The sequence below is a fragment of the Carcharhinus amblyrhynchos genome, chromosome 23 (genome assembly GCF_965287045.1).
Source record: "Carcharhinus amblyrhynchos chromosome 23, sCarAmb.v2.hapA, whole genome shotgun sequence".
NCBI classification, from domain to species: Eukaryota; Metazoa; Chordata; class Chondrichthyes; order Carcharhiniformes; family Carcharhinidae; genus Carcharhinus; species Carcharhinus amblyrhynchos.
The window spans coordinates 20,944,678-20,963,493 of NC_137346.1; the positions used below are offsets into that span (position 1 = coordinate 20,944,678).

At 42.6% G+C, this 18,816-nt stretch overlaps 1 protein-coding gene across 1 annotated transcript in view; it reads left to right on the forward strand.

Moving 5' to 3' along the window:
* Positions 1-18,816, forward strand: part of acaca (acetyl-CoA carboxylase alpha) — a 274,803-nt gene that overhangs the window by 239,847 nt on the left and 16,140 nt on the right. Inside the window, exons 52-53 of the mRNA XM_080210370.1 lie at positions 6,535-6,689; positions 12,297-12,467. Of these exons, the coding sequence (XP_080066496.1) occupies positions 6,535-6,689; positions 12,297-12,467 (326 nt within the window). The remainder of the gene's footprint in view (positions 1-6,534; positions 6,690-12,296; positions 12,468-18,816) is intronic.

The following is an 18,816-nucleotide window of genomic DNA, read 5'->3' on the forward strand; positions in this document are numbered from 1 at the left end:
ACATCCCTCTATACCAGGGATCTCTAGACCCGCAGGCCGCATCCAGATCAGAGTTTGGAGTCCGCTGCTCTATACCAATCTTACCCAAGTAAGATTGATACCCAGACACTCACCACCCTCAGTGTGAAAAATAATTGCCCTTCTGGACCTTTCTGTATCTCTCCCTTCTCACCTTAATCTATGCCCTATAGTTTTAGTGTCTCCTATCTTTGGGAAAAGATGTTGACTACCTAACTTATTATTAGCTTACTCATTATTTTATAGACCTCTATAGTATGCAGGTACAACAGGTAATAAGGAAGACAAATAAAATCTTGGCATTTATTGCTAAAGGAATAGAATATAAAAGTATTTTGTACAGCTGCCACTGTACAAAACATCGGTGAGACTTCACTTTGAATATTGTGTACAATTTTGGTTCCCTTGAGGGACATAGTTGCGTTGGAGGTGGTTCGGCAGAGGTTCAGTAGATTGATTCCAGAGATGACGGATTTGTCTTACGAAGAGAGATTGGACAGTTTAGGCCTATACCCTTTGGGGTTTGGAAGAATGAGGGGAGATCTAATTGAGGTTTGCAAGATGATAAGAGGAATTGATAAAGTAGACTTGGAGGGGAATCTAGGGCAATCTAGACCAAGAGGTCATTATTTTAAAATGAAGGATGGCAGATTTAAGACAGATGAGGAGAAATTACTTCTGTCAAAGGGTCAAGAGTCTGTAGAATTCACAACCCCAATGTGTGGTGGATGTCAGGACATTGACTAAATTTAAGGAAGAAGTAGGCAGATTTTTCATTAGTAAAGATTTGAAAGGCTATGGAGAATGGGGCAGGAAAATGGAGTTTAGGCTGAAGTGAGATCATCCATGATCATATTAAATGGCAAAGCAGACTCGAAAGGCTAAATTGTCTAATCCTGCTCTTTGTTCTTGTGTTCTCTGTTGAATACTAGCTTCGTTTGCCCTCCTGTACTAAGATACAATTCTTGTTTTTAAAAGAAAATTCTGTCTGGTTCCCAGTTGGCATGCACCCACCGTGTAGGAAACTGCCTCTAAGCCATCACTGGATTTATACTATATCTTAGCTGTGCTTTAGCATTTAAGATGAATACCTACTGTTAACATCAGTTGTTTCTGATGGGAAGATGTCAGCTTTTGATACCATGGCATCTTGATGAGGCCAAACATCTCTGGGGTTAAATGTAGTGAATTGAAGATGCGTGAATGATGGAGGCTGGAGCAGGCAAATGTGTTATCTGAAATGCGAATTGATTGGAACTGCTTAAATCCAGTAAATATCATTTTAAAATGAAAATTGATGAAACCCAATCAGGATTGGTAACTGATTTGGGAAACCATACTCGAACTGAACCGTCGCAGGAGAAGCTTTAGTGTTTCCCTCATTGTAATGAATCGGAGCAAGTTTAAAGAAACTTGTTTCAGGGTGGACTTGGGTAAGACACTCTTTCGGAAAGTCAATGCAGGCTCGATTGGCCAAATGGTCTCCGTCTGCACTATAGGGATTCTATGGACCCAAACAGACCGGGGATCAAAATTTGGACCCTGTTTGACTGAGCGGCCCAGTTTCAAGTTGCACGAAGTATTTTTCCACTTTGCCATTGAGGTAATGATATGAATTATTTTAAATTGTGTTCTAACTCTTGTATTCAAGAAATACAAGTGCTTTTGGACTGCTGCAAAGAAAAGCTAGTGACCAAAGAGTTAATTAATCAAATGATGTCAGTGTCGACTACTGGGGTGTGTTGATTAGTTGTTTAGAATTGCTGGCACGAAGCGGGGAAGATATGAAACTTCTTTAGTGACTTAATTGTAGACTCGTTTTTGTGGCTGATCAAGAGTTTAGTTTTACAGTAGTGAATGTGAGCAACAAATAGTCTCAAAGGGGATCAATCATTGCATAATCGTTCTCTGCCTTCTCCTTCACTGCTGTTTATTTTCCAAGAGAACAGGGTTGGAGCAGCAAAAATCTTTAAAGCAGCCCAGTTTTAAATTGAGCAGAAAATAGTCATCGACATATTTGTTAATATTACCTAAGCCATTAGTCTGGATGGTTGGGCTGCTTCTTCAACAAGAGAAGTATCATTAGGAGCATAAAATACATTCAGTCCAGTTTGCCCTGCTGTACATTTACAATTCCTGATGCATGTTCAAGTACCTGCATCTCGGGCTTTTCTTTCCTTATGCATCCATTCACATTCGTCAGTGCTATACTTGACTTGACGTGCTGTTCTGTGTTAGGGCAGGGTTGTGGTCAATCTTTTTCACAGCCGCACTTCCCATAGTACGATCATGAATTTCAGTAGAAGCGAAAGACTTGTCACTAGAAACCCTTTTATCTCCTCTCATTTTCCAGTTATAGCACCTAGTTTACAGCATCAAGTGCTCCTGATCAAGTATAAATAGAGCAGATGCAGGTCAATCTTCCTCTGCTCTTCAACAACCTGCATTATATCCAAAATGAAAAGAGCCTCGCCGCCCCAAAGTGAACTCTTCTTTAAAGATTGAAAATGCAATTAGTGTGGAATTGTTTTCCATTACGCACTTTGGACCTTGTGCCATCATGAAGTTGAATTAGGACTCCGTGTAAGATCACTGTTAAAGATCTAAGTGGCCACAGTGATTTTTTTTTTAAAGAAATATTTTGTTCATCATTTTGTGGCATCATACAGGCACTCGGTATTCTGCAAGTTCAGAGCTCTCAGGCAAGATCTGACCCGTTTTAAAGCAGATGTCTTCCACTGACTTGGTCACAGACATTAACTGGTAGTCCTTTGTCCCCAGAGATGATTGTAACAGCTTTGGGGAACTGATGGCTAAAATCTTGTATACTTGGTAATTAGCAACATCTTTGCAGGAGAACGTTTTGCATAGTACGTTAACATGAAAAGATTTACTTCTGATAACAATCAGACACGAACAGAATTTCCTCTTCAGTGTTAGTCGTTAACCGACAATCTGCTTGAAGAAGAGATCAGGACATTTGAAACCAACAGCGCAAGTAATTTTCCATGTATTTGAAATGAAATGAAAGGAAAATCTAAGGGTTAATTTTCAACTTTGCTGTTGGGCAAAGTAACCCTATATTAATATTGGTGGAATGAAATTCAATTTGGTTCTGTAAAGGGTGGGGGATCTGTTCAGTCAGGTTGCTGTCCAGGTGACAGAGTTGCAAATTATGCCTTCAGTCAGTTGTGTGAACAATCCCTGCTCCATTAGCCTGACGGCATTGTAGACCGATGGAAATGAGTAAACTGGCACTTAATATTTGCCCTGACTTTCATTTAATTTGAATTCTAGTTGTACTACTACATTGGGCTTCCTGACCTCTGCAGTCCACTCTGAGTCTATTTCTGTGAGGCAGAAGGATTTGGCAATGTGAGCAATAGCAGTGTATATCTCAGACTATGAAGGTCGTAAGAGCAGCTTGTGGGTCTCAGTAAAAGGAGGGGTCAGTGTGCTGAAGGGGACCAGCTCTGCACTCTGAATGTAAAAGCAGATGTTTTTGCTGTCCTTAAACTGGATGAAACTTTGCACCGATATGGAAGTAATTTCAATGAGATGCAAGCATGCAAAACCTCCTGGGAACAGCATGCTACAGTACTGTGCAGCACTCGTCAGATGCTTTCTACTGTGTGAAAATAAACCAACCTGAAATTTATTTCTGTTTTCAATGTGAGATCATATAGAAGAGCACAAGTTTCAGGAGTGTTGTACTTTTCTTTGAGATGAGAAACCTAAGGTTTGAGCCCCATAATGCACAACGCAATCAAAGTTGAGAAGAGTAGAACAGATGATGAGAAAGTCTGTACGCTGTATAATCAAGTCGCGGTTCTGATATTCGAATGGCAATGCAAGAGAACTGAGTTTAATAATGCAAATACACTTAGCACTATGAGACTTCGTATAAACATTAAACCCGCTGCTTGTCAGTAGATATAAAAAAAAGTGGGAGAATGTGCGTGGTACCACCAAACTCAGGTGTTTAAAACTTATAGATGCAAGAAGAAAGCTGGTTTGAGGGAAATATTGGGAGTTCCTGTATAAGATGAGCAGTCAAGTCTGAAAAGTGTTGATTTAAAGACTTTTGGTTTTAGCAAAATTAAAGTGAGTTCCTAAAGGAGCATAAAAGATCAGTATGGAGATCCCAGAGAGAAAAATTATGATGTTCAGGCAGCTGATTATAAAAATGAGACAAAGTGTCAAATATGAATTCATGGAACATTATTTCTGTCTATTTTGCATATTGATGTTTTTTTCCCCACTGTTCCTCAATTAAATCCAACAGAATTCTTTTGAAAATGGGAGTGGAATATTTAAGTGCTAATTTTGGTTAATAGTCTCTAAGCGCTCAATAGTCATCGTCCCATATTGTGGTGTCATGCAGCTTTAAATGAGGCTGATCATTCTGTTTGCAAACGTTGCACAGCTGCGAGGTGAAAGAATTGACATCTCGTTGCTCTGTTATTAAAGGGAAACACGGTGGAGACACTGAGAATGTCAACTGTATCACACAGAGAAATTAATTGCCAAACTTTTCATCAACTGAATAGGACTAAATATAGTGGCAGTATTTGTTTTGACTCTCTTGGCAGCTCAGAATGACATAAATTATACTTGATGTCATCAGTTTAAACCCACTCTAATCTCTTGATGCAGGACCTCAATGAATGGTGATCAGAATGTGGTATTGTTAAGTAACAGATTTACTGAAGGGCACCTGATATTTTTTTGTGTCGCATGTTGAAGTGGCCATATTACTATGATTCAGAATAGTGCTTACATCATTGTTCACTATGAAACATTAAAGGATAGAGTCTAGTGGGTGCCAGCCCTGTTACTAAGCTGTACAGACTGAGGCTAGAAGCTTGTGCGACAACCTTGGACCCAGTAGAGGAAGGAAAAGTTGTATTTTTTTAAAAAGATTTGTTGAATCTGTAATTGTTTTTAAGAATGTTTTAGGAGGTCCATATAATCATAGAAATCTTGTAGTGCCGAAGGAGACCATTCAGCCCACCAAGTCCAACAATTCTACCCCAGGCCCTACGCCACAACCCCACACATTTACCCTAATTCCTCTAACGTACTCATCCTGGGACAATAAGGGGTGATTTAGCATGGCCAGTCAACCTAATCCGCACATCTTTAGACTGTGGAAGAAAAATAGAGCACCCGGAGGAAACCCTCACAGACACGGGGAGAATGTGGAAACTCCACACCTATCCAAGCTGGGAATCGCACCTAGATCCCTGGAGCTGTAACGCAGCAGTGCTAACTACTGTGCCACCATGCTGCCCAATTGCATCAATTGTAAATGAATCAATTGTAATTTTCTTAGATAATAAGAAATACTGCTTGGTGTGATCAAGTGACATTGATCTGGAAGCAGTATCAACAGGAAGGAAGTTAAGAAAGAAGCTGAGTGGCTGCAGAAACTAAGAGCTGGAGAGACAAAAGGAGAGTTACAAGCAGAGGAGCAGGATGGTGAAGGTGATCAACATGCAGACACAAACACAAGGGGAAGGTAGACAGACAGAAAGAGGAACACCGAGAACTAATATGCAAAGAAGCAAGTTACCTTCAGGAAAAGATCTGCCTTTCTGTTTGGTAGAAAAGGAGAGCGAGTCCTTGGAGGTACTGTGAGAGCTGTGCTTTACCCATAAGTAGCCAAACTACGAACCATGATTATACTGATTGGTCTGTTGAAAAGGAACTTTGGAAATCTACACCATTGGGACTATCCTGTCTCGAGAGAGAGAGAGAAGGTTCATAGAATTGTGTCTTGCTGATGATAATCATACCTGTGAAATTGGAAGCTGAAAGCTGATGTTAGTAAGAGCTCCTCACCTACCCTGCATGAATAAAGAACAACATATTGTGAAGCTATGTAGTGTCACATTTGAGTGGGGAGTAATGGAGGTATTAGCAGTTGTGTAAGGCATATCTTTGTTATGTAGACTATTTAAATTGAAGTTTACCTGTTTATTTGAAATATCATTTGCCTAATAATGTACTTATTTGCATTATTTTGATTTGCTTTAAAGTAAAAGCTACAAAAAGTGGAATATTTTTGTTGTTGCTTCATTTAGGGGGGAGTTATTCATTAAGTTGGGTTATTTTGATTTACTTGCCCTACTTGCAAGAAACCTTGGTCTGTGCCCTGTTAACTGAACCCAGCAGATCAGGGTCGCAATTGGCCGTGGCTCCTATAGGGCTTCCTGTCCAGTGACATCAGGCAAGAGCAGCATTTCAGCTTTGACACTGCAACCTGACTCTTCCTTGATACAGTGGAATAGCCAATCTAGGTTCCGATGTGAAGAATGGCTACCTGTGCGAGATGGTTTAGAGACCAATGTCCCATGTGGAGAGTTGCGCTGAGAGGACAGAAGTAATGGTGTAGTAGGTGGATGCCCAAGCACTAAAAGGCTGTCAAATTGATGTCTCTAATAATTGTATGTTCAGAATTTGTACAGAGTTTTTATTGCTGTGTTTTAAGTAGAAGTATTTATTTCATTGCAGGCACCCCAGAGCTGAGTCCAGGTGAGCGAAAGGAGCTGGAAACAAAATTGAAGGAAAGAGAGGAATTTTTACTGCCCATATACCACCAGGTTGCTGTGAAGTTTGCTGATCTTCATGACACACCAGGCCGCATGCAAGAGAAAGGAGTCATTACGGTGAGTGAACTACCCTACTTCACTTGCTCTATATTTCAGGATGAAGCCCTTTTGAAAACTGAGCACCCCACTACTGCCACTATCAATAGGCCAGCATATTGTCGAGGGTTGCCATAGAAGTAGGAGTCAGGACGTTCTCGTGTGGTACAATCCTCTTTTAATTGGAGCAAATTGAAAGTAGTTACTTAAAACCTCATTCATTAGCAGCATTTGTTGCTTATCATTCATTGCCCTCGATTGGTGGTGAGCCACCTTCTTGAGCTGCTGAAGTCTTTGTGGTGGAGGCACGGTCACAATACTATTAGGAAGGAATTGCCAAGATTTTAGCCTAGTTACAGTGAAAGAGCAGTGATTACTTCCAAGTTAGGATGGTGTGTGACTCGGAGTGGAACTTGCAGTCTACACTCCTATTGCTCTAGGTGGTGCAGGTCATGGGTTTGGAATGTAATGCTGAAAGAGCCTTGGCAAGTTACTGCAGTACATTTTGTAGATGGTACATTTGCTAATACTATGCACCATTGATGGAGGGGGGAAACATTTAAAGTGGTGAATGGGGTGCCAACCAAGTGGACTGCTTCTTGAGCTTTGTTGGAGCTGCATTCATCCAGTGGACGGTATTCCATCACACCCCTGACTTGTATCATGGGAAGTCAGAAAGTGAGTTGCTTGTTGCAACACCCCCAGCCTCTGACCAGTTCTTGTATCTGCAGTATACCTGTTTGTCTCATTAAGTTTCTGGTCAGTGAATGCCCCTAGGGTTTTGATGATGGGGATTCAGCAATGTAAAGCTGTTGCACATCAAGGGGAGTTGGTTATTGCTGGAGTAGTCATTGCCTGACACCTATGTTACTTCGCTCATTTGCTCAAGAAGATGAAAATGAACAGTGCATTATCATCTGCCAGCATCCTCTCTTTGGAGCTTATGGTGAGGTTCAGGTTACTGATGAAGCAGCTGAAAATGGATGAGCCGCGCTCCTGAGGCTGAGACAACTTGGCCTCCAACAACTGTAACTATCTTTCTTTTCTGAGGCACAACTCCTCCGTTGGAGAGATTCCCATTGATTTCAATTTACACAGACTCCCTGATGCCACACTTAGTCAAATGCTGTCTTGATTTTCAAGGGCAGTCATTCCCCCCGTACCCTTATTGTCCACATTTGGACCAAAGCTGTAATGAAATTTGGAGGCAAGTGGTCCAAACTGAGCATTGATCAGCAGGCTGTTGCCTAATAAGTACCGCTTTTAGTGCCGTTGACAACATCTTCCATCACTTCGCAGAAGATTGAGAGGAGGGTTACGGGACAATAATTGGCCAGATTGGATTTGTCCTGCTTGTTGTGAACAGGACACTGCCAAACAATTTTCTGCATTGTCAGTGTAGATGCTGGTGCTCTAACTGTACTACAACAGCTAGGTTAAGAGCATGGTGAATTCTGGCGCATACATCCCAATATAGAGCTGAAGATATCAGGATTATTGCTGTGCCTAGTGCATTGAGGGGGTTCTTTATCACATAGGATGAATCAAATTCACTGAAGACTAGCAACAGGAGACCTCAGGAGGAGGCCAAGATGAATTAGCCACTTGACAAATATTTCAGCATTATTCTTTGCACTGAGATGCTGTGCTTCAACATCATTCAGGATGCAAGTGTCTGTGGACCCTCTTCCTTCTATGGTTGGTTATTTGTTCACCATCAATTGTTCACAACTCAGTGTGGCTGGACTGCCGCAGGACTCCATTGGTTGTCAGATCACTTAACTCTGCCAGTAGCAGATACCATTTGCTGTTTAACATGTTTGAACTTTGTGCTGTAGCTTCATCAGGTTGGTACCTCATTTTAATTATGTCCTGGTACTACTCCTGGCATGCTTCTTTACACTCCATTGAACCAAAGTTGGTCCTTTGACAATATCGTAATAGTAGAATGTAGAGTGACTGGAGACATGAGTTGCAGATTGTTGTTGAGTACAATTCTGGTCGTCAGCACCTATGCGTGCCCTGTTGACTCCAGTATTGCTTGGTTTCCTTCATACCATACTTGGTCAAATACTGCTTTGACGTCGAGGGCAGTGACTCACCCTCACCTCACCTCATTTCATGATCTCAGCTCTTCTGTACATGTTTGGACCAATGCTATAATGAGGTCAGGAGCTGAGTGGCCCTGGCAGAAACCAAACTGCTCATCAGTGAGCAGATCATTGCTGAGTAAGGGCTGCTTGATAGCACAGTCTCCATCACTTTGTTGATTGAGAGTAGACTGATGTAACAGTAATTGGCCAGGTCTAGCCTTATGTGGACATAAATGCTTAGGTAATTTTCCACCTTGGCAGGTAGGTGCCAGTGTTGTAGCTCTACTGGGCAACTTGGCTAGGGACACAGCTAGTTTTGGAGCACAAGCCTTCAGTACCATTGCCAAAATGTTGTCAGAGCCCATAGCCTTTCCTGTATCCATTGCCTTAAGCCACTTCTTGATAAATAGGTGGAATGAGTTGAATTGGTTGAAGACTGGAATCTGTGATTCTGAGGACCTTCCAGCAGCTAATTTGATTTGATTTATTATTGTATCAGTAAACAATGAAAAGTATTGTTTTTTACGTGCTTTACAAACAAAGCATAGCGTACATAGGGAAGGAAAGGAGAGGATGCAGAATGTAGTGTTACAGTCACCGTGTAGAGAAAGATCAACTTAATATGAAGTAGATCCATTCAAAAGTCTGATGGCAGCAAGGAAGAAGCTGTTCTGGAGTTGGTTGGTGCGTGACCTCAAATTTTTGTATGATGGAACGTCCACCCAGCACTTGTGACTGAAGATTATTTCAACACTTCAGCCTTGTTTTTTGCATGCATGTGCTGGACTCCCTGATCATTGAGAATAGAGAGATGTCTGGAGCCTCCTTCTCCAGTTAGTAGTTTAATGATCATTCTAATTTGTGTTTGGATGTGACAAGACTGCAGAGCTTAGCTCTAATCTGTTGATTGTGGGGGTGCTTAGCTCTGTTGCGTAATTCATCTGCTGTTTGGTAAGTAAGTAGTCCTGTGTCGTAGCCTCATTTTAGGTGGTGCTCCTGGAATGCCCTCCTTCATTGAACCAGGATTAATTAACTTTGGCTTGATGGTTATGGTAGATTGGGGGATATGCCAGGCCATGAGGTTACAGATTGTGGTTGTATGCAATTCCACTGCTGTTGGTGGTCCACAGTGCCTCGTGGATGCCCAGTTTTTAGTTGTTAGATCTGTTTGAAATCTATTCCATTTAGTACAGTCACACACTATGGAGGGAATCCTTAATAAGAAGATGAGTTTTTTGTCTCCGCAAGAACTGTGTGGTTGTCACTACTACCAATGCTGCCATGGACAAATGCATCAGCAAAAGGTAGGTTGGTGAGTATGAGATCAAGTAGGTTTTTCTCTCTTGTTGATTCCCTCCTCGCCTACCATAGACCCAGTCAAGCAGCTTTGTTCTTCAGGACTTGGCCTTGGGTCAGCTCAGTCAATAGTGATGCTACTGAGCCATTCTTGGTGATAGACATTGAAGTCCCCCACCCAGAGTGCATTCTGCACCCTTGCCACCCTCAATGCTTCCTCCAAGTGATGCTCAACATGAAGGAGTTTTGATTCATCAGCCAACGAGGAGCAGTACATGGTAAGCAGCAGGGGATTTCCATGCCCATTATCAACCTGATTTCATAACACTTCATGGAGTCTGGAGTCAAGGTCAAGAACCCCCAGGGCAACACCCTCTCAACTACATACCATGGTGCCACTGCCTGCGGTGTGTCTGTCCTGCTGGTGGGACAGGACATATCTTGGTGGTGGTGGTGGTGTCTGAGATGTTGTATGGTATGATGATAACTATATCAGTCTATTGTTTGTCTAGTCTATGGGACAGCTCTCCCAATTTTGGCGCATCTCCAGATGTTGGTACGAAGGAGTGTTCTCGTTTCCAATGCCTTGCTGGGTGGTCCATCTGGCTTAATTGCTTTTAAATTTTGTAGCAGCTTAATTCAGCTGATTAACTTGCTAGGACCTTTCAGAGGGCAAATGAGCGACATTGCTGCATGTCTGAAATCATGTGTAGACTTGACTAGTTAAGGATTTCCTTCCTGAAAGAATATTAGTAAACAAGACGAATTTTTGAGAACCGCCCCCACCCCCTCATAATTTCATGGTCACTATTTCTGAGAAAAGCTTTTTATTCCAGATTTATTTAATTAATTGAATTTAAATTCCCTCAGCTCCATCATGGGATTTGAACTCGCATCTCTCGAGCATTAGTCCGGGTCTCTGGATTACTAGTCCTGTACCATTACCCCTGTGCTACTATTCCCTTTAGAGTCTAATGCATGTTAGCATGTAGATTGTAAAAAGGGCATCCTGCTGAAGCCATGTGATTCACCATGTTTCAAGTGGGCATTATAATTAAATTGGCATGATCCAGGGAACTACTTGGAAGGAAACAGTGAAGAGTGTTAAATGTTCGGCCACGTTCAATATGGTTACTGATTTTGGGCCTGCAAAGGAATTGAAATATGGAAATCTACAACAAAAACAGGAAAATGCTGGATAATCTGAGCAGATCTGAAGGCATCTTTGGAGAGAGAGTAAAGCTAACGTTTCGAGTATGGATGACCCTTCGTCAGAGCTCTGGCAAAGGGTCATCTAGACTCGAAACGTTGGTTCTCTCTCTCCACAGATGCTGTCAGACCTCCTGAGATTTTCTAGCATTTTTCTGTTTTCGTTTCAGATTCCAGCATCTGTATGTAGTATTTTGTGTTTTATCTTGTGGCAATCTACAGTCTAGTTGGTGGAAATGGAGGGACAGGATGCTAGGGTGTTGCTTGGATGTTGCTCATTGTTGCCCCAACCCATATCTCCCTTAGCACAGGCTGATTACAACATAGGATTAGATAAGTTATGATTTAATTTTGAAATCACGAATGTAATTACCTTATAACTTGTAGTTCTTAGCATGTGTTATAAAATTGAAGACAAAACCAAAAGAAAGTGAAGACATCAGCTAGTTGAAATGCATCTTTAAGAGTGTTCTGTGTTTGCAAGCTCCTGTGTGAACTGCATTAACATTATTTATTGTGTCCACTCCAATTTGATGCAAGATGTATTCACTTTATTTAATAAATTGTTACTTGGCATGAAAAATGAAGCAAGCATTAATTTAGGGAATTGGCTTGCCGTGTGCTGCTTAAAACCTGTTGATGACACAAATAAGCTTCCGATAAAAGTTAACCTGATTAGTTTTTATACACATATCTGTCTCAGCTGTTTGATCGTTCTGTATGTTTACTGAACTATAAACAATGGTACTTATCCTAGTTTTGGAAGAAATCTTGAGAAAATGATTAGGAAGTGTTTCTGAGATACAGTCCACTCCTTAGTCTGACCTCCAACTCATGCCTTGCCATCAGATAACATTGAGGAGTGGACTCTATGGGCCATGCATTGGAAAACTAACTGCTTGGATCAGGATCCATGAGTTTGAATGAAGAATTTGAAGTTTTGAGATTTAAAGAAGTGTACTGAAGTTTTCTAGTTTGGAATTCTGATTGTTCAAAGTAGCATATAGTTTGGTTTCTCATTTAATGACAGGATATCTTGGATTGGCCAACGTCACGTACATTCTTCTACTGGCGCCTGCGCAGATTGCTTCTGGAAGATACCGTGAAGAAAAAGATTCTTCATGCAAACTCGGAGCTGACTGACGGACAGATTCAGGCAATGCTGAGGCGCTGGTTTGTTGAGGCTGAAGGAGCTGTAAAGGTAGGTTTCCTGGGAGCTGTGACTCATCACCTGTGACTTGTACTGTCTGTTACAACTTGCTACAAGAGCAGGTCTGCACAATAAGAGTCAACCAAAGATGCACAGCAGAGATGCTGAACATTAATTGTCCTTTCCAGGAAGGATGTATTTTGAGAATTGAGTTATTGCATTTTGATTGCATGCCCTACCCTACATCCCTTCATGTTACCAGTGTAGTCCATACAGTTTAAAAATTCGGAGTTTGTATTTTACAAGACCCAGTCAGGAAATTAGCAATTTGTTTCCTGAATCAGCAGAAAATCAAATAATCCGGCAGTCAATGAGAGAGAGTTTAAAAAGGCAAGCATGTGTGTAACGGAGAGAAACAACTTCCATAGTACTCATTACACAGAGACAAATTTCAGAGTGTTTCACAGGATGGAAGATGGTGGAGATGAGTGTCTGAAACCACAGGAACCCTGTTTGTACACCTAATACCGGATTTGTGCCATACATGTGATCAATTTCTGGTGGCAGAATGGGAACTGATCCAAGGAGAGTAAAGGCCTGGGGAAAGGTCTGCAGGGAGATTCTTGAGTAGGTTTTTGAAGGCCAGGGTGGTGGAGGGAAGAATACTGAAAGGTTTTGGAGAGTGGGGCAAAGCAGATTAAATTTAAAAACAAGTAAACCGGCAGACCCTACAAATGAAGCAAATTGGAACTAAATGCAAATGTACATGGCTCCCTGTAGACCAGTGAGGTGGGGGAGGATGTTGTAGTGAGTACATTTTCTTTGATGGAAAATAGGCACTATTATACCAAAAGCAAAAGACTGTGGGTGCTGGAAATTGGAAATAAAATGGAAAATACTGGAAACAACTCTGCAGGTCCAACAAGAACTATGGAGGGAGAAACAGAGTTGATACTTCAGGTTAATGACTTTTCATTAGAGCTAGAACTGAATATAATAAAGTGAGGAAGAAGGGGACCCACACAATAAACTAAAGTATGAAATCCAATGACAGATTAGAACTAGGGCATCTGAGGAATTGCTTTATCTGTCAAGGGACAGCACAATAGCAGTTCCCTGGGACCACAGCCTCCCAAGATATAATACAAGGTGCTCCCAAAGGAGAGAAATATAATTACGAAAAGACAGAGTTTGTGCTTAGCAAGGCAAGTAATGCGAGTCCTTGGGAGTGAACCATTTGTAACATTTTGCATTGTGAGCCCATGTATTGAACAGCTAGGTGTAGGTTTAAAGGTAGTGTGGTTAAGCTTCAGGGTATTTGTTTCTGTCACACATCTGAACTTTTCCATTTTATGCATCAACCGCTCATGTAGGGAAATAATAAATTGTCCAACGTTTTTATTCTTCTAAAAAAAAAGTAATCCAGTCAAAACATTAACTTTTTAAAAATGCCAGAACAATGGTGTGCAGGAGTGCTGACATATATAGGGTTGAACAAAGAACAACACAGCACGGGAAACAGGCCCTTCAGCCCAACGAGCCTGCGCCGCCATTTTAACATTTTGAGTTCTCTCTTCCACCCATGACCTTTGTCTACGCCTATGGCACTCCGCATTGGAAATCAGATTGAGAGGAGACTAATTTAGGGACAATTTGTTACACCAATCAGCCAAAGAGCACATCTTTGGGGTGTGGGAGGAAACCGGAGCACCCGGAGAAAACCCACGCAAGCATGGGGAGAATGTGCAAACTCCCACAGACACTGGCCCAAATCCATGTATCTGCACAGCAAACAGCGATAGTCACTGAGCTGTCGTGTTGCCCATCAGCTGGTCCAGTTTAAGCGTACACTAATGACGTGAAACACTAGGCTACTCTCAAAACATCCAGGAGCAGCCCTCACACGACCCATCGCGTATATGCCCCTTGTTGGACAACAAGGCGGACCGAAACACCTGTGGATTAAAAGAGAAAAACATCAATACCATGCACATCTTATGCAAACATTCAAGGGAATCCCCAGAAGCTCAAAAGTAAAACAAGTGAGCCAGAAAATATGTTGGAAGGTCCATAGGAGTCAATTGATTCCCAGGAACGTCCTAAGGCTCTTGATCCTTATTTAAAACAGTCTCCTATATCCCTCCATCTCTATTTTGCTCATGAGCCTATCTAAGTATCCCTTAAACAACTCCAGCGTGCCTGCCTCCACCACCTTACTTGGCAGTGCATTTCATATCCCCACAACCCTCTGTGTGGAAAAACCTCCCTCTAACATCTGAATTATACCTCGCCCCCCCTCACCCTAAGCCCATGGCCCCTCATAATATTTGTTTCCAATCTAGGAAAAAGCTTACCACTGTTTGGTTATGGACGGGTCTTTTTCTGCATGGAGGTCGGTCACCAGTGGAGTGCCCCAGGGATCTGTTCTAGGACCCTTGCTGTTTGTCATTTTCATAAATGACCTGGATGAGGAAGTGGAGGGATGGGTTAGCAAGTTCGCAGACAATACGAAGGTTGGTAGTGTTGTGGATGGTCTGGAGGGATGTCAGAAGTTGCAGCAGGACATAGATAGGATGCAAGACTGAACATAAGAACATAAGAAATAGGAGCAGGAGTAGGCCAACTAGCCCTTCGAGCCTGCCCCACCATTCAATAAGATCATGGCTGATCTGTCGTGGCTCAGTTCCACAATCCCGGCCTCTCCCCATAACCCTTAATCCTCTCTCTTATCAAAAACCCATCAACCCGCGTCTTAAAAATATTTAGCGAGGTAGCCTCCACCACTTCAACGGGCAGAGAATTCCAGAGATTCACCACCCTTTGAGTGAAGAAGTTCCTCCTCAACTCTGTTCTAAACCGTCCCCCCTTTATCTTGAGGCTGTGCCCCCTAGTCCTGCTATCCTTTCTGAGCGGGAAGAGTCTCTCCACCTCTATCCTATCCATCCCATTCATCATCTTATACGTCTCAATGAGATCTCCCCTCATTCTTCTAAACTCTAACGAGTACAAGCCTAATTTATTCAGCCTCTCCTCATAGCTCAACCCCCTCAACTCTGGCATCAGCCTAGTAAACCTCCTCTGCACTCCCTCCAAGGCCAAAATATCCTTGCGTAAGTATGGCGCCCAAAACTGCACACAGTACTCCAGCTGCGGCCTCACCAATGCCCTATACAGCCGCAGCAAGACCTCCCTACTTTTATATTCAATCCCCCTCGCGATGAAGGCCAGCATCCCATTCGCCTTCCTGACCACCTGCTGCACCTGCAAGCTGGGTTTTTGCGACTCATGCACAAGGACCCCGAGGTCCCTCTGCACCGTCGCCTGCTGCAGTTTTTCTCCACGTAAGTAATAATCCTTCCTACCATTATTCCTACCAAAGTGGACCACCTCGCACTTGCCAACATTAAATTCCATTTGCTATTTCCTGGCCCATTCGCCCAGCCTATCTAGATCCTTCTGTAGACTCTCCCCACCCTCCGCACAATTTGCCTTTCCACCAATCTTGGTGTCATCAGCAAATTTCGACACCCTACACTCGGTTCCCTCCTCCAGATCATCTATATAAATAGTAAATAGCTGAGGCCCCAGCACCGACCCCTGGGGCACTCCACTAGTCACCATCCGCCAATCCGAATAGCACCCATTGACCCCCTCTCTCTGCCTCCTATTTGACAACCAGTCCTCTATCCACACTAACACCCTACCCCTAACTCCATGCCCCCTGACCTTCTGCAATAACCTCTTGTGAGGTACCTTGTCAAACGCCTTCTGAAAACCAAGAAAGACCACATCCACCGGCTGTCCTCTATCCACCGCCCTAGACACATCCTCATAGAACTCCAGTAAATTTGTCAGACACGACTTCCCTTTAACGAAACCATGCTGTGTCTGCTCTATCAAGCAGTTCCCCTCAAGGTGCCTCGTTATTTCCTCCTTGATGACAGATTCTAACATTTTCCCTCAACAGACGTTAAACTAACAGGCCTATAATTCCCCGCCTTTTGCCTGGCACCCTTCTTAAACAACGGCGTAACATTAGCCGTTTTCCAATCTTCCGGCACTTCCCCGGAATCCAGCGACGTCTGGAAAATAACCACCAAGGCATCCACTATCACCTCCGCCATTTCTTTCAGAACCCTCGGATGCATTCCATCTGGTCCTGGGGACTTGTCCACAATCAGCCCCTCCAGTGCAGAGAAGTGGCAGATGGACTTCAATGCAGATAAATGTGTAGTGGTCCATTTTGGCAGGACCAATGGGATGAAGGAGTACAATATCAAGGGTAGGAGTCTTAGCTGTGTTGAAGAGCAGAGGGATCTTGGGGTCCGGGTCCATAGGACTCTTAAATCGGCCTCGCAGGTGCAGGATGTGGTCAAGAAGGCGTATGGTGTACTGGCCTTCATTAATCGAGGGATTGAGTTTAGGAGTCGGGAGGTAATGCTGCAACTTTATAGGACCCTTGTCAGACCCCACTTGGAGTACTGTGTGCAGTTCTGGTCGTCTCACTATAGGAAGGATGTGGAAGCTATTGAAAGGGTGCAGAGGAGATTTACAAGGATGTTGCCTGGATTGGGAGGCATGCCTTATGAAGATAGGTTGAGGGAGCTGGGACTCTTCCCCCGGAGAGACGAAGGTTGAGAGGCGACCTGATAGAGGTTTATAAGACGTTGAGAGGAATAGATAGGGTGGATTCTCAGAGGCTATTTCCCAGGGCTGAAATGGTCGCTACGAGAGGACACAGATTTAAGGTGCAGGGAAGCAAGTACAGAGGAGATGTTAGGGGTAAGTTTTTCACTCAGAGGGTGGTGAGTGAATGGAATTGGCTGCCGTCGGTGGTGGTGGAGGCAAACTCGCTGGGGTCTTTTAACAGACTTCTGGATGAGTATATGGGATCTAATGGGATTGGGGGTTATAGATAGGTCTATGGCTTAGTAGGTATAGAAGTGATCAGCGCAACTTGTGGGCCGAAGGGCCTATTTGTGCTGTAGTGTTCTATGTTCTATATGTTTACTCTATCTATATCCTTCATAATCTCATACACCTCTATTAGATCTCCCCTCATTCTCCGTCTTTCTAAGGAAAACAGCCCCAATTTGCCCAATCTTTCCTCATAACCCAGTCCTTCCATACCAGGCAGCATCCTGGTAAACCTCCTCTGCAGGGTCTCCACGTCCTTCTGGTAGAAAGGCGACCAGAACTGGACACAGTACTCCAAATGCAGTCTAACCAATGTTCTATACAACTGCAACATTTGATGCCAGCTCTTGTACTCTAAACCCCTTCCTATAAAGACTAGCATACCATAAGCTTTCTTTGCAACCTTCTCCACCTGTACTGCCACCTTCAAAGACTTGTGCGCTTGCACCCCCAGGTCCCTCTGAGTTTCTATACTCTTAATAGGTCTACCCTTTATCATATAACTCCCCCCTACATTATTTCTTCCAAAATGCATCACCTTGCATCTATCAGGATTAAATTCCATCTGCCATTTATCTGCCCAATATACCAGCCTATCTATATCTTGCTGTATTGCCTGACACTGCTCCTCACAGGTGCTGAATTATTTGGCAGGATTAGTAGGTATCTGTTACCATCAGAAATTACATAGACAAGGACAGGAATTGTATGCAATCTGCTCCTGTTAATTTGATTTGAGTCAAATTATCTGATCATTCAAGTTTTTAAGCACTTAAGTTCCCACTGTGCTGTTAATTTATGTTCATTGGGTAATTTGAGATTTTGATGCAAAATATCAACTTCAAAACATTGGCATCACACTTGATCATTGAGGCATAAGAAGACACAGTTAAATAGATGGTGCAAGTAAAAGTTCAGAAATGAGGAACAAATAGTTCTAATTTGTATTTTTCTATGATCTAACAAGGATGTCAAGACCAGATTCATTACTTAAAGTTTGATGAGAAACGAGCTGACATTTCAAGTCCAGATGACCTTTTGTCAAAGCTAAATCCAGGTAGAATCTTTCATTCCTTCACCCTGCAGTATAAATATCTCCCACTTTCGATGCCTTTCAGCTTTGACAAAGGGTCATCTGGACTTAAAACGTCAGTCTTTTCTCTCCTTACAGATGCTGCCAGACCTGCTGAGATTTTCCTGCATTTTCTCTTTTTGTTTCAGATTCCAGCATCCACGGTAATTTGCTTTTATTATTTAAAGTTTGATATTGTTTATATTATTTGGATGTTCCTTATATGCTAACAGGGTTTGCTCTGTGCTCTTCCCAATACAGTCTCAAGTTATTCAGGAGAGTGAGACTTTATACCAATGGAAATTCTTTGTTTCTATGAGGCTATGTACAGTAGAGCTGCAAGTGTCATTGGAGCACTTGAGATACTTTAAGAGTCAGTTGTTTATATATTTTTTATATATATAGTTTGTG